General features: G+C 40.2%; 5 protein-coding genes across 12 annotated transcripts; 2 read left to right on the plus strand and 3 right to left on the minus strand.

The window, feature by feature from the left end:
- Positions 1-1322: 1322 nt before the first annotated feature.
- LOC129593453 (transcription termination factor 4, mitochondrial-like) lies at positions 1323-2503 on the plus strand. Its single transcript, XM_055489781.1, has 2 exons — positions 1323-1480; positions 1645-2503. The coding sequence occupies exons 1-2, from the start codon at positions 1431-1433 to the stop codon at positions 2372-2374; spliced, it is 780 nt and encodes a 259-aa protein (XP_055345756.1). The 5' UTR covers positions 1323-1430; the 3' UTR covers positions 2375-2503.
- LOC129593452 (putative uncharacterized protein DDB_G0282133) lies at positions 2484-5685 on the plus strand. 4 transcript variants are annotated; one of them, XM_055489778.1, is made up of 7 exons: positions 2975-3213; positions 3288-3357; positions 3442-3586; positions 4211-4578; positions 4727-4898; positions 4982-5087; positions 5299-5685. In XM_055489778.1, exons 3-7 carry the CDS (start codon positions 3507-3509, stop codon positions 5362-5364), a joined length of 792 nt encoding a protein of 263 aa, XP_055345753.1. In that variant the 5' UTR covers positions 2975-3213; positions 3288-3357; positions 3442-3506; the 3' UTR covers positions 5365-5685. The 4 variants fall into 4 exon arrangements, with proteins under 4 accessions (XP_055345754.1, XP_055345753.1, XP_055345752.1 ...); XM_055489777.1 differs by having other exon boundaries at positions 2976-3213; positions 3288-3362; XM_055489780.1 differs by having other exon boundaries at positions 2978-3213; positions 3288-3362; positions 4727-4871.
- LOC129593570 (polyisoprenoid diphosphate/phosphate phosphohydrolase PLPP6-like) lies at positions 5483-8378 on the minus strand. 3 transcript variants are annotated; one of them, XM_055489956.1, is made up of 5 exons: positions 8230-8378; positions 7797-8024; positions 6878-6970; positions 6015-6208; positions 5483-5917 (listed from the first exon to the last, which is right to left on the minus strand). In XM_055489956.1, the coding sequence occupies exons 2-5, from the start codon at positions 7996-7998 to the stop codon at positions 5726-5728; spliced, it is 681 nt and encodes a 226-aa protein (XP_055345931.1). In that variant the 5' UTR covers positions 7999-8024; positions 8230-8378; the 3' UTR covers positions 5483-5725. The 3 variants fall into 3 exon arrangements, with proteins under 3 accessions (XP_055345931.1, XP_055345932.1, XP_055345930.1); XM_055489957.1 differs by having other exon boundaries at positions 7797-8040; XM_055489955.1 differs by having other exon boundaries at positions 5484-5917; positions 7797-8080.
- A 902-nt stretch (positions 8379-9280) lies between these two features.
- On the minus strand, positions 9281-12158 carry LOC129593538 (ADP/ATP translocase 1-like). 2 transcript variants are annotated; one of them, XM_055489901.1, is made up of 4 exons: positions 12005-12158; positions 10557-11030; positions 9862-10117; positions 9281-9804 (listed from the first exon to the last, which is right to left on the minus strand). In XM_055489901.1, exons 2-4 carry the CDS (start codon positions 10972-10974, stop codon positions 9564-9566), a joined length of 915 nt encoding a protein of 304 aa, XP_055345876.1. In that variant the 5' UTR covers positions 10975-11030; positions 12005-12158; the 3' UTR covers positions 9281-9563. The 2 variants fall into 2 exon arrangements, with proteins under 2 accessions (XP_055345876.1, XP_055345875.1); XM_055489900.1 differs by lacking the exon at positions 12005-12158 and adding an exon at positions 11174-11329.
- A 2176-nt stretch (positions 12159-14334) lies between these two features.
- On the minus strand, positions 14335-18332 carry LOC129593451 (uncharacterized). 2 transcript variants are annotated; one of them, XM_055489776.1, is made up of 6 exons: positions 17573-18332; positions 16532-16708; positions 16234-16468; positions 15904-16163; positions 15682-15845; positions 14335-15594 (listed from the first exon to the last, which is right to left on the minus strand). In XM_055489776.1, exons 1-6 carry the CDS (start codon positions 18081-18083, stop codon positions 14857-14859), a joined length of 2085 nt encoding a protein of 694 aa, XP_055345751.1. In that variant the 5' UTR covers positions 18084-18332; the 3' UTR covers positions 14335-14856. The 2 variants fall into 2 exon arrangements, with proteins under 2 accessions (XP_055345751.1, XP_055345750.1); XM_055489775.1 differs by having other exon boundaries at positions 14335-15845; positions 17573-18331.
- Positions 18333-20906: the final 2574 nt, after the last annotated feature.

Raw genomic sequence — 20906 nt, forward strand, 5'->3', positions numbered from 1 at the left:
GGGTGCGATTTAAAGGCAGCAAATAATAATTATTGCTACGGTGCCGGTCCGCCGTTTTAACAATTGTACTGCACAACAGACACAACAGTTCGGTATTGTTGATTGTATGAATGGACGAGTATTCTCCTAATTAAAGCGAAAAACCTGTTTGAGAGGATAGTGTTTCCATGCAAATCAGAAAATCGAATCAGGAATTAATACAAAATTGATTTCAGCGTAGTTTACCACCAAACGTTAGTCTCATTAAAACAACAATAACTCTACGGGAACCATTTTTTAAAACTTAATTTTGCTGCACATGTTACACATGATAAGCGGCCGGTGTCATTTTGATAGCAAATAGGTATGTCTTTTTGCAAGGTTTTGCATAGTTATAAGTAATACACCGGTTTTATTTTTCATAGCTAGCAATTCATGTTCAGGCTTTTTATTTATTCAAAATTTAAATGATTATTCGACGCATGCATATTTAATTATGTGTACCGTTGCACGGCTCATCACAGCAAATTACGGGCGTTTATGACTGTGTTTTCCGATACGATCCATCAGTTTTTTGAATAAGTACTGTAATAATTTAGGCGACTCTAGTGAACAGCAGGCTGACGTAAGACTAGTCGGATGATCATCTCGCAACGCTTCAACTTCTATGAACAAATATTAACAATCGCCTTTGGATCCGCAACTCGACAATCATTTACGTATGTATTGTGCAGGCTATGAGGCTAAAATACGTTTTCTGATATACAGTAGCTGGACGTGCAAGGCGGCATTTTGATTTACATTAATTTAATAAATTCGTACCTGTCGCCTCTTCCGCCCAGCAACAATCACAAGTTAATATCCTATATAAATGTGCCTATATAAAGACTGAACAAAATGACTACTCGTATTGACTGTAACAAAGCGGTGAAACTGTGAAAGAACCACATATCAGATAATTTTTTTTTAGAAATGAAGATATACATTAAACTGTTATGAATTTATACAAAGATTTTATACAAATTAATAATGATATTACGAGTGCGCAAACAATCACAAGTCACAATCAGAACTGCCGACTGGCTATGGTAGGATTACTTAATCGTCGGCTTTAGGATAATAAAAACGTTGCGACACAAGTTTCAACCGCTTCATTAAAAACAAACACAAAATTAAACACAATAAAAATTAGCAGTTTCTAATGCTAATGTTAACTTCAGGACAGTTTGTCCACTTTCGAAATATCTGTACGTAAGTAACGTCTTCCCGGGTGCTGGCACCCTATCACAAATCAGCCAGTTCTTCACACAGATCTTTCTTGAACCTGTCAGTCGTCCCTCGTTCGTACTAATTATAAATTATTTTTCAGAGCTTTTTTGGAGGTCTGGAAGGTGTTCCATATCTTTGTCAAAATAACTTAAGCTACTCCGCCTTATGATCAACGATTAACCATGTCTTTGGGATTAAAGACCATTTTCAAGTTGTCTCAGTCTATAAGGAGGTAGGTAGCAGTAGGTACCATGAGAGTCGAGAATTTACGGTGCAGACTGTACAGTCGCTGAAAACGGCATAGAACTCTACGCACATTTATGATTTTTAATCTCAATAATCACATTTGATATTTCTTAAGTTCTTCTGTATAATTACGTTGTTCGTTCCCCGCAGGTCTTCCACATTGGTTTACGTCCGAAACTGTGGTTGTACTAAGAACTGTGTTCGAGGGATTAGTTCTGTACGGAGAAGACAACGTAGCGAGTCTGTAGGTTCGGAAAGACTTGAGCCTGATTTCGATAACAGCACGGAAATTAAGGCTTCCACTACGCCCCTATCCCCTGTGGACATTCGCGATCCTGCTCACCGGGAGCGCCTTAACGAGCTGTCGGCCCTTTTTCCCAACAAAGAAATAAAGACGCTGGCAGCCAGATGTCCTCAGGTGTTTTATCAGGATTTCTCCGAAATCGAGCACATTGCCCAGTACATCTCAGCAAAAATGGGTCTCGAGCAGGATGACATGGTGCGAGCTGGCGTCTTCGATTACCCGCTGGAACATATCGTCAAACGGCATATATTTATCACGCGTTGTGGTGGCTTCAAGAAGGTAAAAGATCGCACGCGGAAGAGTCTGAGCATGGTGAATCCCAGTCTGCGGGATATCGTGCGCACCTCCGATGCGGAGTTTGCCCGGCTGGCCCAGGTGACCGTGGAGGAGTACGCTGTGTTCTGCGACATGTTCGCGGCACAGCGCCGTAACTTGGTCGATTATATTACGGAAGGCAGGATATCAGCATTGGTGGCCGACCAAGCAGAAGACGAGCTGGACGACGAGGATAACGACGAGGAGGACGATGAACAACACCAACCCGGACGTGAAACATTGAAGAAAAAGAGAAGATGATTGCAGCCGTATCATTGGGAATTGGTTCTCGTGAATCTGTGATGATCAAATAATGGGAAATGATAAAAATTCACAAGTGGCTATGTTGGTTGGAGTGCGTACCAAGTGGTGTGTCCGGGAGTTATTGTTCGAGTCAGTAATTTCTGACAGTTAGACCAAAATTTTGTCAAAAGTTTCAAAGTCAAAAATTTGAAATGCGTCTTGACAATAACATCATTACTAATAACAACCATTTTTATAAAATTTTATTACGTGATACGTACTATTTATACTTCTACGAATGTAGATAGTGGTGTTCAAGAGAAAGCACTTTATGAACGCTTGAAATCATGCACAAGCACTTAGCATTTATTGTTAAATGTATTACGAAGTACGCAATGAGTACAATACATAAGTCAGCAAGAAAAAAAATTTTTTTTGCCGTGCGTATTTGTTTTAATATCAACATAATAGTAAACTTAAAAAACTTTTTAGCGCAACCGAAAAAAACATTTTATTCGGTTCGGTTTCCATACGAGTTGAACGCTATCATACCGCCTGAGCCGTGAAATAAGTACCTTTAAATCATTAAATGGGCATTTTGAGACAACCTACACACCATAACGTCAGCCAGTGCTTCAGTCTTCTGCTGCAGATTTAAAAAATGAAACTCATCCATTGGAAATTGGATTAAAATTTTTTGAAGCAGATCTGATTTCGCTGCTTTGCAAGTTTGCAGCTTTTCATGGATTTAAACTCTAGATTATCGTAAGATTCTTATGAGTTATCAGGAAGGTGCAGAAGAAGCAGCCCCTTCACTCCTTCAGAAATATTTCTTCAAAGTAGTGGCGGCCCAGCTGGTAATACCGCAGTGCTATAACGTGTTGGTCCTTTGAATTGTTTTGATTTTTGGATGTTCTTTTTAACTTTGCAGTGCCACTGCGCCAGTATCGTGTGACTTTGTGCATTGATGCAGGGACGAGATATTAAACGTTAATTAAGTTGTAAGGTATTTTACACGGGAATAGAACTGCTGTATTACTATTGCAGTAGTTCCTCGTGTCATAACACGGTAATCATAATTCTAGGTTGCGACGCAGTGTTCTTTCTTACTTCGTGAACACATCTGTGTTGCCGCCTGCACCTGCGCGGAATGGCATCGTTGGGTGCAAACATTACGATTCCGGACCAAGTGGTACTCGTTGGAGGAACTGGTCGACACCTTAGCGAGCGGTAAGTCACTTTACAATATGCGTTCGCAAGGAAGCGGGGAACCATGGTCTGGAAATCAGGATATGGCTGTTGTTTCGTACACCTTGTGGCTTGTGGAGTACTTTCCACTTGGGAGTATCTCCGTGCTTATAAGTACCTCGTAAGAGCTGAAATTTCCGACGATACCTCTCTGAAACTATGGAATGGGATATTTTCGGGAACTGCTTTGGGAAATGGATACCATTTCACTGATTTCAGCTTCGAATGGGCATAACTGAAATTCCCAGATAGCAGTTGCTTCGAATTTGGCTGAGATTCCCTTGATTACTACAGATGCTTTGGCGATAGACTGCGACTAACGGAATACCATTTCAGATCTTTTCACGAAACAAAGACTAAATAATGCAGCCAAAATTAGCAGTTTTTGCTAGGCTGCTAGCGACATTTTCTTGGTCTTCAGTTCAATACATGCAAGAAACCATTATTAGCTGCTCTGCCATTTTTTCGATTTCATGTATTAAAGATGTTAGGGATTACTGGTGGGCTAAATCAAAACACGAGAAGTGGAAGATTTTGTAATAATTTTTGGCTGATTGTAAAATATGGTGTTGGGGTATGTTAAATATTTGCATTTATTTCTTTCAGATTCGCCATCATTTCCGAGAATTTGGATCGGTTTGGACCTGGACACGTGAGCAATGGCTACAACAACAGTCCCCCGAAAAACATCCAGGAGCGACTGGGACCGCGGCGGTTCACGGGCAACGATTACAATCTCCAGAACGATTCTCTGTATTCGATGCAACCCAGCCGTCCGCATGTCCTGAAGAGACTGGGCCAGCCAGCTAACAACTACAATAATTGGGGCGGACAGAATTATACTTCGGCCAGTCAGAACGATATGGTCAACGGATCGGCGTACAATAACGAGCGCTCCAGCTACAACACGTATAATCCTGGTCAGGTTGGACGGGGCCGTGGCAGGCGTCGGTGGTTTGGCTATGGTGGTTATCGTAAGTGAACAATGGAAGGGTCCTTTAAGACGGTCCTCTATCCCTAAATTTTATGACAAATGCCGTAGTTTTTGATGTCGCAAAAAAAAGTTTGGATTAAGATTTTGTTTTGTGGAGAATAATATACGATTTATTGCTCATTTTGCAGGAGGTGGTTACAATCGCTATTATGCGCCCTACAGCTATTACAATAGCTATTCTTCTCCATATTCGTATTACGGATCATACTCCAAGCCGCGCTTTGGAAATTACACCAAGTATTACGGCTCGTCCTACACATCATTCCGCAAGGGGTACGGTTATGGTTACAGGGGCAACTAGTACGTTCCATCTGTCCTGTGTCTGGCGCAATCCCAGAGCTAATCGCATTTTCGGTGTTGACGTCATGTATTGTCCTTTACAGCAACAATGGTTATGGTGGATCGCGTTACAACCGCGGCCGACGGGGTAGAAATGCCGCGCGAAATGCTGGTCGACCCCAGATGACCCAAGAGGATCTCGATCGTGAGGTGAGGAATCGGATACTGTTCAGAAATCAAATCAGTGCTTCGTGGCAACACATGCTAATAGAACCGTGAAGTAATTGCGTCGCATTATATTAAGTTCACTCTCCTCTTGTGCTGATTTTTTGTCAAAACTAAGTACTGGGGTGCTTGAAAAATGAATTGGGGGCTTTTTTGGCGCCTAGTTTGTGCTTTTACCAATGAATGGTTTTTATAGCTGGATGAATATCGGTCGGGCAACGTGGCAAAAGAAGAGCGCAGCAGCGACGTGAACATGTCATGATCTGGATTTTGTGTATCAAGAAATTCTAGTACAGCACGCCTTTTTTTATTATTTCGTATTGTTCAAATTGGTACGCCAAGTACATTTTGCGATGGATTTGTGGATTTAAAACCTTTGTAACCATGTAATATTATTGTTGATCGACGATCATGATCGTCTTCTTTTTTTCGTTTTGTCGCACACAATTATTCTGAAAAATCAGTAATTACACTGGTCCGAAGTGGACAAATGCGGAAAAGCAAATTTGTTATGCCACCATCGAAATTATGTGTGCAATAATTGTGGGCTAAAAATGAAGTCGCATTAAAATGGGAACTCTTCCATATCACAAAATGTTTCATTACATTAGAATCAGTAGATATTAAATGAACAGATACTCGTGAACCGGCCATAAAAGCCATAAACATGTGTCCAGCTTCAGCCATAAAAACGTTTCGAATAAGGCAGCAATTACGATTCCCAGAAGGGCTCCAGCAAATACGTCGCTCACATAATGTCGTCCCAGGACTGCCCGCGAAACACAAACGCTCAACGCCCAAAACGTTATTAAACACTGCAAAACAGTAAGCAAAACCGCATGATTGACTTCTCCAAGACATTTTACAAAGAACATTTGAGCGAATGGAAGGCGCAGACATTTTTTATCATACTTTGTCTACGGGGTCATAAATCCACCGACTGCAGAAAAGAACAGCAACCATTACGGATCGGCTGGCATGACCAGAAGGAAAGGAAAACTGGTCAGGGCTGATTTTTGCATGGGATAGTTGCGTGGCATAATTAGGACGTCCACGCCGAAAAACAGCTTTTGTGGTTGCAACCACGAGAATATCAACGATAAGAGCTGCAAAAGAAAAAGGTACAATAGTACGAGTACAAACGCACTCACAACATAAAAACAGGAAATCAGTATGATTTGGGCATTTACAAAACAAGTACACGGTTTTACGAATAAAATAAACCATTTTCGTATGTATTCCTTTCTGACAAAATTTTGCAGCATTGTTAGCGAAAAACATTTTTGGAACGGTAAACAATCAAACGCTACTTTCGTAAAAATAACACTGGAAATCAAAACGTATACGTACTTGAAACTCTTTCAAAAAAATATATGAAAAAAATCTACTAGACAACCATAGAATTACTTATTTTGAATACGAGTACCGAACAAAATTATGTCAAAGCAAAGATCCTCAAATCATTAAAAACAACCGATGAAACCTGCAATTAATAACTAAAACTGGGAAATGTTACACAAAAATTGTGACCTCACAGCGCCAAAACAAACAGGAACGATTCACATTACGGCAAATTTAATATTTCAAGACAAAATTATTCGTACGAAAAAATACGATAGCAACTCACGGTCAGTAACGGTATGCATAGTGCATACAACTTACTTTGATACAACAACAAATGGATACCAACACATGGATATTATATTGTTTATTTATTGCTGGAGTATTACAAAAGAAAAAATTATGTTTTAGATGGGCAAGTACTTTCAACTGACCATAAAACAAATTCGTCCAAAATTGCACGGATTCTGCAGGAATGGCCGTCGTGACTTTGATGGCTGCGATAAGAAACCAAGGCACACCGTGTCCTGACAGTGACAAAAACACAACACACTGTACTTCTATACTATAAGAATTCATTTATGGCGAGTTATCGAACGTTAACCGTACGATACGGCAGCAACCCATGAGTAATCACGAATGATGCATAGAAAAAACATCCGAAGCAACCGTTGCAGCTGCGATATTTGAGCGCCCTGACTTACGGTAAATTAAACTTATCATGCGGTACGCGGAGCACTGTATAAGGAACGCGAAACAAAAATTAGAAAATTTTACTAATTAATTAATTTGAATGCCAGGTGAACAACGTGTTGCACTTTACTATGCAATATCACAATAGCCAGAATATCCACATGACATATTCATGCAAATTAGCACTGAAATTAATCAATTTGTCTAATTAGATTGATTTCAGACTTAATTGTTGGCCAAAAAAAGAAGTCGCTCTGCTGAGGCTCCAATTAATTAATGAAGATTCATAATAATGGCAGAGGTTATTTTTAATAATAATTCTGATATTCCATAGATGAACTGCGTACGCGGCCTAAAACAACTGCAGACTGCATGGATAAGTCAACGATGCCGAATCGTAAATCTAGTCGAGACTAGATTTACGATACGGCAGACTTATGCAACGTTGCCTTAAAGTGGGCATGTATTGACGGTTCCGTGCATCCAATCCATGAGCGCAGCCTTATCTCGCAGTGACACATGCAGATAACTCACACACGTCGAACCGTTCGACATGACGATGAATTTGTCATATTATTTGTGTTTTGAATTCTTATACTGTACATATACCTACATAACGGTAATTATTTCGATGTGCGTAGAGGTTAAGAGCAGATTTACCTGAATATTCAAGAATGCGGCAAAGCACCCGCAAAAGCAGGAAAGGTTTGGATAATCCTACCGGTTGACCGCAATATGCCAGTCGTTTTGACAGAGCAAAATCATGCTCAACAAATCGTTCTCGGTGAGATCTTCTCAGCACAGCGGAGGATGACTGGGCTGCTGTCGCAACATCCGAAGGAAAGGTGGCGGAATGCTGCATCTCACGATATTCCGTATTATCGACTTCTGCAACTTATGATATCTGCAATGCGTTGTCTTGCTACTCTTGCACTTTCCAGAACCTAAATGCATAACTATCACCATATAGTCTATCATAGTAACTTCTCCTATGTATTGTAGTGCACCCATTATTCCCATGTAAAAGCAGAAGCGTAGTGCATATGAAGCCACTGTAGTGTTGGTAATTTGGTATTACTTCTGTTGTACTCACCTGGAAAGCCTTCCTTCCACGAGCGTCGAAGCAAAGATATTTTTATAAGTAATACCGGTTACAATTTATAAAACAAATTACTTATCGGAAGTTTATGTGAACATAAATAACCTGCCCGAAATGAGAAATTTTCTGCCCCTCACAGGGAGTCGCAGCTGTTTCCAACTCACATCACAGCTACGAGTATGGTAGATCAAAATTCTGCGCTCGCTGCCAGATGGGAGGGGTGGCTTTATAGTCTCGACTGACTTTCGAGTGTCAGTTTGTACCGGCATGGTTAGCAGCCGTCCAAACAATGCGCGCCGTAGATGTCCTACACAACTCTTCCCGTTATGAATAGGAAACCCTTTCAGCTTCCACACAAGAATTTCAAGGGATATGGAATTTCGGTTTGTTTATCTTCCATGACATACTTTTCAAAATATTTCCTCTTCAGTAAGTAACGTCACACGTGTATGTTTCACAACTAGTCCAGCATTTGCCTGTGCAACTCTATCTTGGTACAGTGAAACCTGGTTACTAAATACACCTTCGGTTAAAGCAAAACCGTATGTGTTATCCAGGTGTAAGTATTACACAGAGCTATATTACAGTCTATGGGACACGCCGGTTAAACTTTCCGCGTATCAATATGTAATTTCCAGGTGTATGTATTTACCGGTGTATGTAATAGACAGGTTTCACTGTATGTACTTACAACTACTGTACACTGTGCCGGTAATGGAAACTGTTTCTTTTGGACGAAATACATACTTTGTAGAAGTGTAGAAAGCGGACAATAAAAATGCATAAACATAAAGTCTACTAAATGTAACTAGTAAGTAAATTGAACAGTTTATGCTTACTGTATTTCTGGTTTTTCACGCACGTGTAGACATTTAATTACCACATTCAGTTTTTAAGCATCTGATTCCTCTGTTACAAAATTCGATTTTTGTTGCTTTTAATTGAGTACGCGTGCGCAAGTCAATCGTACGAAGAAGAGGGCTTGAAATATTATCATAACATGAGCTACAGTAGTCACAGTTACCATTTACCAATACCTCGTGAGCTTTATACAACATTTATGACAATTTTATAATGACCGTTACAGTTACATCAGGAAGTCATAGTGAGTAATGTAAACATTTTCTACTTGATCAGTGTAAAACAAGTGAAAAAATAAAAACATCTAACAAATAAAATTGACAGAATTACGTATGTACTTAAAACACAACTGTAGTACAGGAATCATTATGACAATGGAATCAAATACAATAAGAAAACTTCCTCAAACTGAACACTTTGATCATTGCGGCAATGCGAAACAGCAATCCATTCCCCACGGTGTCCAATTAATGGCCCACCTTCCTCGCACCTGGCTGTTGTTCCATAGCATGTCTCAATTCATCAAAAATAACCAACACCAGCGCGCCACCAATGCCACGGAGCATGTTGGACACGGCGCCCATAAAGAATGCCGGGAAACCTTCATTTTTGGCAATTTTCATCATGGCGTCCAGTGAATTCTTGTATAGAATTTCCTTGCGTCCCGACTGCATCATCATGCGTCGTCGCACGGTATCCCACGGATACCTAAAGCACAAACAAAATCTGAAAATTGTACTAATAATGTAGCTGGGTCAGAATTACGCCATGAATTCGGCAATCGTCGTGACGGTGAGGGCGATCATGAAATTAAGCATGATCGGAACTTTGCCTTCCTTGAAGTAAATCTTGGATGTGTCAAACAGACCGAAATATGCCGCTCGATAAATAAATATTCCCTGGACGGAAACGTTGAAACCGCGATACAAGCCGCGAATGCCATCGGTCTGGTAGATTTTCCTCATGCAGTCCCATAAACCAGTGAACTCACGAGTTCCCGCGTTTTTACCAACATCCACGCCTAAAGAACAGCTAATTTCATACGTAGTCAGTCAGTCAGTTGTAATTCCATGCAAATCCGATCCACTGTATACCGCTGAAAACTTTTTGCAACAAAATATTTGTATGTTTCATGTTAAAGTTTCCAAAAACCTGAGGTTAATTTATGTGAATCACATAACGCTACACAACAAATGGCGACAATTCCCGAATTCCGAAAAACACTGTTGAAAGCAGAAAGAGGGGTCGGAAAATACGTCTATAATGTATTTAACTCAGAAGTCCCAGTTCTACGCTATAAGTCGGTATAATTGTATAGTCACATTAAATAATAATTCAATTATTCGCAATAACGAATAATTAGCAGTTAATCCGGTTATTATGCAATGACAAACTGAACTTTCTCGCAAAGAACCATTCAGTACGAGTATATTATTCTGTATATACTATATAGTACATACCAAGCCGAGTTCGGGCAAAATCCAAGGGATAAACGAAAACCAGCGACGTCATACCAGCTGCACCCCCGGCCAGAACATTGCCCAGGAAGAAGCGGAAAAACTGTTTATCCTTGTCAACGCCCGACAAGAAGATGCGCTTATATTGGTCTTTAAATGCAAAATTCAAGGCTTGCGTGGGGAAATACCGAATGACGTTGGCCCAGTTACCACGCCAGAAACTGATATATCCCTGCTCCTTTGGAATACGAATGAAAGCGTCCACCATGCCTTTATAGCGCTGCTGCGGCGTGATCTGCGCTGAGTCCTTCTGCACCTGTAAAATGAGTTTGACACGCTCTAACGGGGCCACAGCCGTTTTGGAAATGGCTGCGGCAATTCCTCCCGCCATAAAATCCTTCAATACTGCTGTCGCATCCATGGTGAAGGTGTCAGCTAAGCCAAATTATCCGAGGGAGGAACCAGCGATATGCAGCCCTACGAAAATGCAAATGTACGGATGAGCACCTGCGGCGGCCGCTGTCTGTATGCACAAACAAGTTTACAGAGTCAAGGGGGACACAGGCTGCACACCATCATCCAAATCAACTTAATTATGACGAAAAAACATCGCTACTTACTGCAAAAGATGTTGTTCAAAGTAGCACTGTAGCAGGAAACTTAACAAATTAGATACCTCGCAATCCTTATCATAAGCATTGCAAGATTTACGATAAATCGTTTATCGTAGGCTGATACTTCGTATAAACGCATGAGCATTGAGCACTGGTGGTACTTAAAGTTCTGGTTACAGGTTACAGTAATAAAATGACACGTAGCGAAAGCATTTCGGATCAAGCGACAACCAGTGGCGGAAGGTCTGTAGTCGCGCCTGCCGGTGAGACGCGTGAATTGACTGACTTCGGATGTACAGTGTACTCACTCGCTCCATGAGTGTCCCGCACCAGATTTGGGTGATTGCTGATTGGTTTAGTTAAAATTTTACGTATTACTTTTTCTTCGTTGTATTATAGCCCGAACTCGGAAGCAAGAAACCGAAAAGCCTTTATAAACGATGAAAATCTAAACGAAGCGCTTCATGTCAAAAGCGCTTCACAAGATCAATACGTCTGGGAAATGACCTTTTGAAATATCCTGAGCGGCTGGCTGAACTTAAATGGGACACTCTGAGTCATCGCCGCTTAAAAAAGGCTTTAGAATTCGTTTACAAGTTAAAGTTTGGTAAAATTGCCCTAAGCGAAGTAATAATAGCTCCATTGGAAATTTCGTCTGCTGCGCTTGAATCTGTTTCAGATCACACCCGTGCAACCACCCGCCTCCTCCGCCATCCATGCCCTATTAAACTGACTACAACAACGCTCTGTGGAGCAGTTGTAGCGTCACGTCGTGGATCACATTTGGATAATCTGGTCGACCTTTGGAATGAACTGCTTCTTCCTACGGAAGCCTACCTGTCACTGACATCCTTTCGGAACGCGCTGGAGAATGTCGAATGGAACACACTAACAGCCGCTAAACGACTCCTGGATGTTCGTTAGTCTCTTTTTTTTAAGTTTAATGTGTTTTCATGCCACACACTGCATAAAACTTTATCCCTGTTTTCATTTTGTCTTATCTCATGTCTGCTAATCACAATAATGTTTTGCTTTTATCTGTCTACTGCTGACTTTTGTCTGTTGCCTGGAGGGGGGTTTCCGCCCCGTTGCAAAGGACATTAAATCAATCAATCGAAGCTGTCTGTGTTTGTACAATACTACAGTTTACACTACTTACGCCATACCATTGTAACGGGTACTAATAAACCCTGGGAATGGGATTTGGGAAATGGTATTGGGATTTGGTAATGGTATTGGTAATGGGAATCAAAGTAATTGTTGGGAATGGTATTTCGTAATGGGAATGGGAATGGGAAAACGACCGATAAAACAGCATAACGGTATTACAGTATGCTTGTTGTCATTATGTTTACCTGTTATATTCGAAGTAAGGGTATCACTTAGAAGCAATACATATTAGGAAATGACTACGGCCATCCTTATTCATCGCGTTTTTATATTGTTACCTTTTTACCAACCCGTTAATTGTTAGCACCATTTTGTTCTCTTTATCAAATAAACACACCCTGATGTCGGTTTTTATGGGCAGTGTTGGGTACCCATTTTAATTTGTATTTTCATATAAATAATTTCTTTTTCCAATACGGAAACATTTCTCTGCACTAGAAAATTTCCACGCAACCAAGTTCTTCCCAGTGTGTATAACACTTTTTAATGACGGTATAAAACGCATCCATATTTTCGGCCCTTTCAGATGGCTCTTCGCGAACTACAACGTAGTCGACCGTTCGAACCACAGCTGCAGACTGGCAGTTGTTTCCGACATTTACTTTTAAATTTTAAATGTTCGGCTTTCTCCCAGAAGAATTTATGAGCGGCTGCGGATGAAATTTTATTGTATTTTGGCAAAATTAGAAATATTCTCGTGATTGATTTCTCCAGCAAACGTAATATGTATATATATCGATAAATACGTTCGGATCTTTAGCACGAATATCATTCAGGGCCCAGGCAGTAGTCAAACAAATAATTCTTACACTATAGCTGCATGCACGGGTAGAACTGGCGTTGGCTAAATGCACGGTTGACCTTTTGCTGCCTGCACGGGTGTTGACTACGGGCACGGAATTTCTGCACGGGTGTTGGCTGCGTGCACGGCTAATTTATTTATTTCAAATCTTCTATTACACGGATTTGTGAATAAAAAAGCGTTTCCAATTTATTTTAAAATCTCGTTTTTTGGTGCTCAGATATTTTTGAAACCTTAAGCTATATGTATTTTAAAAAAAGTATTCTCGAATGCATGTTCAGTGCTATCAATGCTCCACTCTGTAGTCTGTACATGCCATGAAAACAAGACCACTCCATCCTACCGCAGACAGGGTTAACAAAAGTCAAACCGGGAAACATTTTCTTGAAATCTGAGTTTTGATGCCTTATCAAGAAACTGGGTGCTATCAAATGGTAACATGTGTTACGAAGGCGGCTGCAAAATTTTGGTTGAGTTTAATCAGTCATGTGCGCAACAAAAGAGTATGAAATTATGGAAGGTAAAATTCTAAGTTATTCAATAGATATAATATTCAAATGTATAATTAAAACCCCGTGCACGCAGCATCGATTAATTTCTATATATCGCACAAATCGAGCTACTTAATAGAAAATCTAGGCTTCAACTAAATCATATTTTGGAAATTGTGGGAGGTTGAGGACTATAAATTAAGCAATAGGGCAGTATACTAAAGTATTTTTCGTAGCTTCCGTTTGCACAAAAACGTTTCGCTCAAAATGATCTGAGTTCTAGGAAACCACATTCTTCGGCAGGACCTTTTTAACATACAACTCTATGGGAGATTCAACTTTATGTAAGATTACCTAAAGGTCATAACGCAGTGTAACTTTACTAAACCGTAACGGGCACCTTTTGGGTAAGTACCTCAATAGTTTTCAAATAGTTCTGCAAAAAAGAGGTTCCAGTTTCAGTTTTCCTGAGCCGTAATAAAAGGTTAGAACAGAAAATGGGAAAAATAAAACGATGAGCATAAATACTCGTATTTTGAAATTTATTTTATGCAAGAAACGAATAACATTTCAGCTTCGCCTGCTCAATTTTATCAGTCGTTTTCCCATTCCCATTCCCATTACGAAATACCATTCCCAACAATTATTTTGATTCCCATTACCAATACCATTACCAATACCAAATCCCAATACCATTTCCCAAATCCCATTCCCAGGGTTTATTAGTACCCCATTGTAACATACAAAATACAACAGATATCTGAGTTCTGCACCTGTAACATGAGTTTGACACGCTCTAACGGGACCACGAGATCAAGAACGGAAAATGGCATCGCCATTCAAAAAACATACTCGTTCAATACGAGTACTTTATTTAACATTACCAAATTACCAAATTTTAACCAAAAAGTCCCGAACTGACGGTTGAAGCTTACGTCACGCGTAATAAACCGTATACGTATTGTACTAGAATAAAAGCACACGATTAAAATCAAAAGATACGGCATTACAAGTTAGAGCAAGGCGCAAGCCATCTTAAATTCCAGCTGCTAACATCAAAATTCTTTTTACAAAAATACTGAAGATAAATACACATCTCATAAGGAAGCAGGAAAAGATCAAGTAGGGTAAAGATTTCTGTGCAAAAAGATCTCAGAACCTGATTCAAAAAGAGGAATAAACTAACGATTATTAAATTTTACCACATGCTGCCATGCATCATGCAACTAAAGATCATATCGTGCTGTGGGTTTGCGCTCCCTTCGATCGCGCCCGGGTGCTGTATCACCGGCTTCCAGCTGCAGTTGAATACCATTAGCCGAAAACTTTTCGACCGTCAACATGGCACGCATACTTCGCATCTTGCGACTTTTCAGAAGGATTTCACTATACAGCTTCGTCTCCAGACCAGATGAATGACGTTTCCTTTGAAAAGCTGCCAATTTCTTCTGCAGCACGGCTACAATCTGATTTTCCACAGTACCCAACTGAGGAACCATAATCTCCTCGGCCATTTTCTTTAAATCCAGACAGTAAACAGCAGTGTCACCGAAGCCCATGTCCTGGAACGGTAATACGTGACCGTGACACTTTAAGTAGAGCGGATTAACCGCCCTGATAGGTTCCATTCTCCGAAGGTCATCTTCCGATATCATCGGCGGAGTCGGCCACTGTTTGAATTGCTCCAACATCATTTCATACCTTTCCCGGTTCTCCTCAGTGTGTTCAGGAAGTCTAATCAGCTCCTTCTTTGAGTCGATATATCGTGTATTAAATGCCCGAAACGGTGGCCATTTATGGTACATCCGCAAGGCGAAACTGCAGAACTCTTCGTCTACCTGCAATCCCTCCGGAAGCGGCATTTCCTCACCATCCATCGCACGCTCAACCTCACCATGGTAGTTTCGTAAACTGGCCAGCATTCGGTCCATATACTGTGGCAGAACTGGAGATTCCTCTGCCGACTGGGATCGCGGATAAGAAAAACGACTACCATGAATAACCACTCTCTGCAACGATCCGGAGACGAGTTTGCTTAGACACCCACTAACCAGTGCTCGGCTCCAGAGGGAGTGCAAAATCGGTACTTTACTCTTTTCTTCCCACAAACACAGTTCATCCATAAAGGCCAAGATTAATGACGCAATACAAGGATGTTTCAAGTAGGCTGTCTTATCCACTACCTTGCCCAAATTAAAAGCAATCGTATGGAGCTCTATAAACAGACAGCAATGCAACATGCAGGTGAGCGCAAAAAAACAAAAAAAACTTACCTTTTTCCAGCATCCCGTCCAGACTACCGTGATATGCGTACTGAGCGGCGGCTTTGGCTGATAAGTGTGCTGGCACAAGGGCGCAGAGAAAATTACCCATAGCGAGATAATATTCCATTAGAAAACAATACGGAAACACAAAGGCGTTATCGTACATCAGCTGATTGGCGTGCACGGCTTGTAGTAGAATGCTTTCTGCATTATTTGGGCCCTTAGTCAACCTTTCTAACGTGCCATAAATCGTTAAGGCCATCGGATAACTGTGTACACAACACACATCAAAGAACCGTTTTGTAGATAAAATCGCAACCGACGAAGCCACACACTCACTTGTCAATTTTCCCGCTCATACATAGATCGCTGAGTATCAGACGTTGGAAGCTGGCCAGTTGCTGATCAAAGCCACCGTCCGTGTAACTCGACTGTAGGGCACAACAGAAGTAAGCACATTCCATAAATCGATCACAGTGAACGAATCTTCCCTTGGAATAGATCCATAGATCCTTAATGGTTAGGATGCCGTTGTGAAAGTTACCCGATTTTATGGCGCTTCCACGAGGAAGAACTGCAAATAATGCATTTAAAGCCAATAAGAAATATATGTAGGAAATCTGGAAAACAAACATACAGTCTTCTTCCATTTCCGGTATCCCGATTAAACCGCTCCCCTTCTCGTTCGGCAAACCAACACCCAGGAACACCATTATTTCCGAAAGATTCAAATGGACATCTTTCATGCCGAGCAACTGGGCAATTATCACAGCAACCTGCTTGATTTCTGAGAGATCCAAGTCGCTTCTCACACCTGGAACAAGTTAATAAAAACGCTTCACTTCACCGCAATAAATTTCAATCAAAACCGGCGGCGGACGCCATATACCGCGCGCGCATGATTTTAACTTAATTTTAACTTAACTGTTTAAGAGAATGAAGGGTGCAATTACTGTAGAATTGTAAGTAGAAAGTAGAAACGTTCTCACATCTCCTAATCATCTTAGGCTGTGTCCTCATATCATAGGCTGTTCATAGTAGAGTACATAATGAGTATTTAAATTTCTTGTAACGTAGTTCGCTGCAAAATGCAGTAGTTATATTTCTAAATATAAATTATTGCACATATACGATTATGACGTATACTGCATTGAAGTATTACAAAGCCGACAATTTCCGCATAATGCGAAAAAGCAGCAACCAATGGTATCATGCAATCTCTGTTTGGCTACCCGTAGTGTTTTACGCAAACAGAAGACTGACACAAAGAGTGTTTATCGAAAAGTGCGGGAGCTAAAGGGAGTAAAAAAACGGCCACAGCATGTAAACAGTAAACATCAACCGGATTCAACAAAAAATACCATAATCTTTGAAAGGTAAGCATTGCTACTCACAATCAGCTTTACTAACAAAAAGTTGCAAAGTAAAAAAACCACAACTTGCCATCAATAAAGTCTACCCACAAAAGTTACAGAAATGTGAAAGCTGAAGCACGATTAACACGAGCATTTTGTGTAAGTAAATGTCCATTTCAGAAGAACAAAACTGTATAATGTATAGCATTCACAATCCAGCACCAGTAATATGTGTTAAATAAAGGACAATTTCAAAATGATGCCATTATTCTATTCGATAGAGGCCGCGTAATTCTAAAAACGCAAGACGGATACTACGTTACCTTTGGTTCCGCGTGTTCGGTCGTCTCTCACCGCTTCGATGAATTTGATGAGGCTTCCGCTGGCATGAGAACCAGAACTCTGGTTTATGGTGACTAGTCTCGTGATAAATCTGTAAATCCCGATCACATCCGCTTCTCCAGTGCTGGCACTGCTCTGCGTTGAACTGTCCGATCCCGTGCGCTTCGTGCGCCATCGTTTGAAATTCTCAGAATCTGATGTGAGAATGGTCCTAAATGCCAGCCAGAGATTCCAGATGGTGTCCCACTCCACAGGAACAAACTGTTCAGAGCGCGCAATGCGCTTACTACTGCCTTTTCGCGCTTCCGCTCGTGGCCCGGCAAGCGCTTTTTTTGTTAAAGAAAGCAACAAAGATAAAATCGTAAGATTCGGTTCATCTTCGGTGTGGAGGAGAAATAGCACAAGCTCTGCAGCTTCTTGCACATCGGAAATAGGGAACCGCTGTTTCAGATTATTCAATAATTGCTCGCAAGCGGCAAGGTTGTCCTCCATTTTCGTCAAAGATATCTCCCATCATTAATACGCGCATCAGGAAGTAAAATGTCTTAACTCTTAAGGAAATAGGTATTACACAGTCTCACTCGAGAAAAATAACAGAAGGGAATCAGACTGGATGTACGCTGCGCATCCAAGAACTCAACACTAGCTACCAACAGGCATATGTAAACAAACCGCAGTGAATATGGAAAAGTGAATTATGTAACATTGTAACGCAGAACGTGGGACCGCGGAGTGGAACGTTTTGTGTGCTCGCACCATCCATTCAGTCTGCTCTGCGCTCTGCGTATAGTGTACACCGACTCTGCTACGTTATGCACCGGAAGCCGTCGGAAGGCCGAAGCGACCTGGAAGTCTAGGCTAAAATATTTTGAAAATATTTTATGAGCATTTTTTTATCTTTTTGTGATTCTGCTTCTGTGCCTAGTATGGTGGCTGGTATTCTTTACTTTAGTATTTTCATGGTAGGTCCAAAGAATCCAAAGCACTCAGTAAGACTGTAAGATATTTATCAATTTTGTGCATGTTTTTCAATCTTCGCAAATTTCTTTTTAATTGCCTTGAAACTGTTAATAGATCCTTCTCCAGTTTAGACACGCGGCAGGATGAGCTATTCGGGTAAGTAACAAATTGTGCATCTCGCTGCTTACTGGTACTCCTTTTCCGACTTTCCCTTAGCTTTGTTGTTATCTTTTTGTGTTTTGCGTTTTGCTGAATTTAAATGTCTGCTTTTTTAAAGCTTATTGTTTTTCAAAGATTGAACTACTGCAGTTTGCAAGCACCTGTGTCCTACATATAGGAGCAGAGTGGAGTTTAGAGGATTAGCGAGTGATGTATACTAACTTTCAGTTTTACTGTTTACAGCTGAATTGTGAGGTCTAGTAATACTTTACAATTTACTGTTCAGTTTTCCTTATTTATATTACCTATGACGAGTACCTAAAAACAGAAAACCGAAAAGTTAGCTGCCCCGTGTTGCCTTGTAATTAATTATTGTTAGCTGTCACCTTTCTGTTATCAGTGTTATGGTACAGGTAGTGACTATTATTTTCCGTTTCCGGACGTTTTCGGTTTTGGTTTACACTGTACTTGCTTATCCAGCTCACAGATTATCAAGCTGTAAATATAGCAAATTAGCAATATGCATAGCTTTTGTTATAATGCTGAACGAGTTTCTGTTTTCAGTGAAATTCTTTCGATATCAGCTGAAACGGCTTTATACGGAATACCCAGAACACTTCTTCGCTGGAACTCTGGGTATCGTGAGTGAGTGATGTCTGCAGCATTTTTTAAATTAAGAAGATCGGCTTATGTTTTTCACGTTACGATGTCGCTGTATACGTGTATCATAGTCGATAGCTGTTTTGTTATGGAATATTGCTAACGCAGGTTTTCTTACCAATAGACAACCACAAGTCCACAATAGTAAAAAACTTAATTTTTTTAATTTTTATGATCTGTTGTATGATTTTTACCTTAAAATTTTTGAAGTTTTAGTTTTAGTTGTTTAAAGTTTAGACATCGAAAAAAAGCAACCAGAATCTCTATCCTCCCATGGGTTAAAAGGTAGCTTAATTATAACCAAAGTGAATGATAGATGTTTTGAGCAACTGCTCCGCAAATATTGACGTAAACAGTTTTACTGTAACCAAACAACGTTATGTTTCTCCTTTTAAAAATACTGTTTGACTTTGGTTTAGGAGCAGAAATGTTTTTACCTTTCGGTAAACTGCTCTGTGTGCGCATGAGCTCGTTTTTTCGTATTTTTTTATTTTGAACGTTCGGTAGGTAGTTTAACAGCAGTTTTACTAATTTACTAATTTTAATCGGGCCATTTTTGTTGTAATTTTAAACTTCTACCATATAAAGATTTTAAAGACAGGGGTATAGTAGATAGTTGTACTTTTGTCTTTGTATCCAACTTTTATTTGAACTCGTAATACTTAGTGTTATTATTATTACAACAATATATCAGGTTAACTATTTTGCATTTTAGCCGCTTTCGCTGTTGGAATCCCAAGAGTGATGTACCATCTCAAACACCCAAACGTTGACGTGAAGGCATACAAAGAACACTATACAAGTGAGTGCCCAAAAGGGACAAGAACGTTTTTGCCCGAACCTTTTTCTGCGTGTCTGGAATAGGCGTCAACAATTTTGTTTCTTTACGTGAAAAATGAAAAACCCAGCGCAAGACACATTGCAGTCCGTGCACATTTTATTTATAAAAAGTCAGTGCTTGTGCATAATAATTATTGCTAAATAGGAAAGTATTATACTATTTTTTACATCAGTAAAACTTCACTTCACTCTTCTGGTGTTTCCATTTTTCCCAGGATAGATATCGCTTTCCTCCGCTAAATATCTTTTTCCGGTCGAATATTATTCTTGTATTCGTATGCTGCTTGACTATGATAATAACTACAGTGATACACACTTTATTTTCATGCCTTTCTGCTTTTATTGAAGTCATTTTTTTTCGTTTAGTTTACCGATCAGATGATCCCAGATCGTACCGCATCCGTTGTACTCCAGACCTACCACGCGATGATCCGCATATCCTCAAAATTTGAGCTTGTTGTTTACGATGTTGTGTATTTTTCCTTGAGAATTTACGAGTACCTCTAGTGTGTCGATGTATGTGCTAAGTGTGTGCGACGATGTCGAGCATCGAGGATTATGCCATTTGAATAGGTGTGGAGTCTGTGGACGACAATACGGAATTCATTACAGGCTTTATAGCAGTTCGCACCTTGTAGATTATGCGCCTGGAAAATTGGTCAATGTAAATAACAAAAACTATGAATAAAATTTATG

Source organism: Paramacrobiotus metropolitanus, unplaced genomic scaffold (genome assembly GCF_019649055.1).
Source record: "Paramacrobiotus metropolitanus isolate TYO unplaced genomic scaffold, Prichtersi_v1.0 Parri_scaffold0000062, whole genome shotgun sequence".
Classification (NCBI taxonomy): domain Eukaryota; kingdom Metazoa; phylum Tardigrada; class Eutardigrada; order Parachela; family Macrobiotidae; genus Paramacrobiotus; species Paramacrobiotus metropolitanus.

Coding starts and splice junctions, on each gene's coding strand:
- LOC129593570 (XM_055489956.1), bottom strand. CDS start 7,998: ATGCAGCATTCCGCCACCTTTCCTTCGGATGTTGCGACAGCAGCCCAG. Junction 6,971..7,796: donor CCGCATTCTTGAATATTCAG/GTAAATCTGCTC, acceptor TGTCACTGTCAG/GACACGGTGTGCCTTGGTTT. Junction 5,918..6,014: donor TTTATGACCCCGTAGACAAA/GTATGATAAAAA, acceptor ACTGTTTTGCAG/TGTTTAATAACGTTTTGGGC.
- LOC129593452 (XM_055489779.1), top strand. CDS start 3,507: ATGGCATCGTTGGGTGCAAACATTACGATTCCGGACCAAGTGGTACTC. Junction 3,587..4,210: donor GGTCGACACCTTAGCGAGCG/GTAAGTCACTTT, acceptor TATTTCTTTCAG/ATTCGCCATCATTTCCGAGA. Junction 5,088..5,298: donor AAGAGGATCTCGATCGTGAG/GTGAGGAATCGG, acceptor TGGTTTTTATAG/CTGGATGAATATCGGTCGGG.
- LOC129593453 (XM_055489781.1), top strand. CDS start 1,431: ATGTCTTTGGGATTAAAGACCATTTTCAAGTTGTCTCAGTCTATAAGG. Junction 1,481..1,644: donor TTGTCTCAGTCTATAAGGAG/GTAGGTAGCAGT, acceptor CGTTCCCCGCAG/GTCTTCCACATTGGTTTACG.
- LOC129593451 (XM_055489775.1), bottom strand. CDS start 18,083: ATGGAGGACAACCTTGCCGCTTGCGAGCAATTATTGAATAATCTGAAA. Junction 16,709..17,572: donor CCGAACACGCGGAACCAAAG/GTAACGTAGTAT, acceptor AACTTGTTCCAG/GTGTGAGAAGCGACTTGGAT. Junction 16,469..16,531: donor ACCGGAAATGGAAGAAGACT/GTATGTTTGTTT, acceptor CATTATTTGCAG/TTCTTCCTCGTGGAAGCGCC.
- LOC129593538 (XM_055489901.1), bottom strand. CDS start 10,974: ATGGATGCGACAGCAGTATTGAAGGATTTTATGGCGGGAGGAATTGCC. Junction 10,118..10,556: donor TTTTGCCCGAACTCGGCTTG/GTATGTACTATA, acceptor GCTGTTCTTTAG/GCGTGGATGTTGGTAAAAAC. Junction 9,805..9,861: donor ACGATTGCCGAATTCATGGC/GTAATTCTGACC, acceptor TTTGTGCTTTAG/GTATCCGTGGGATACCGTGC.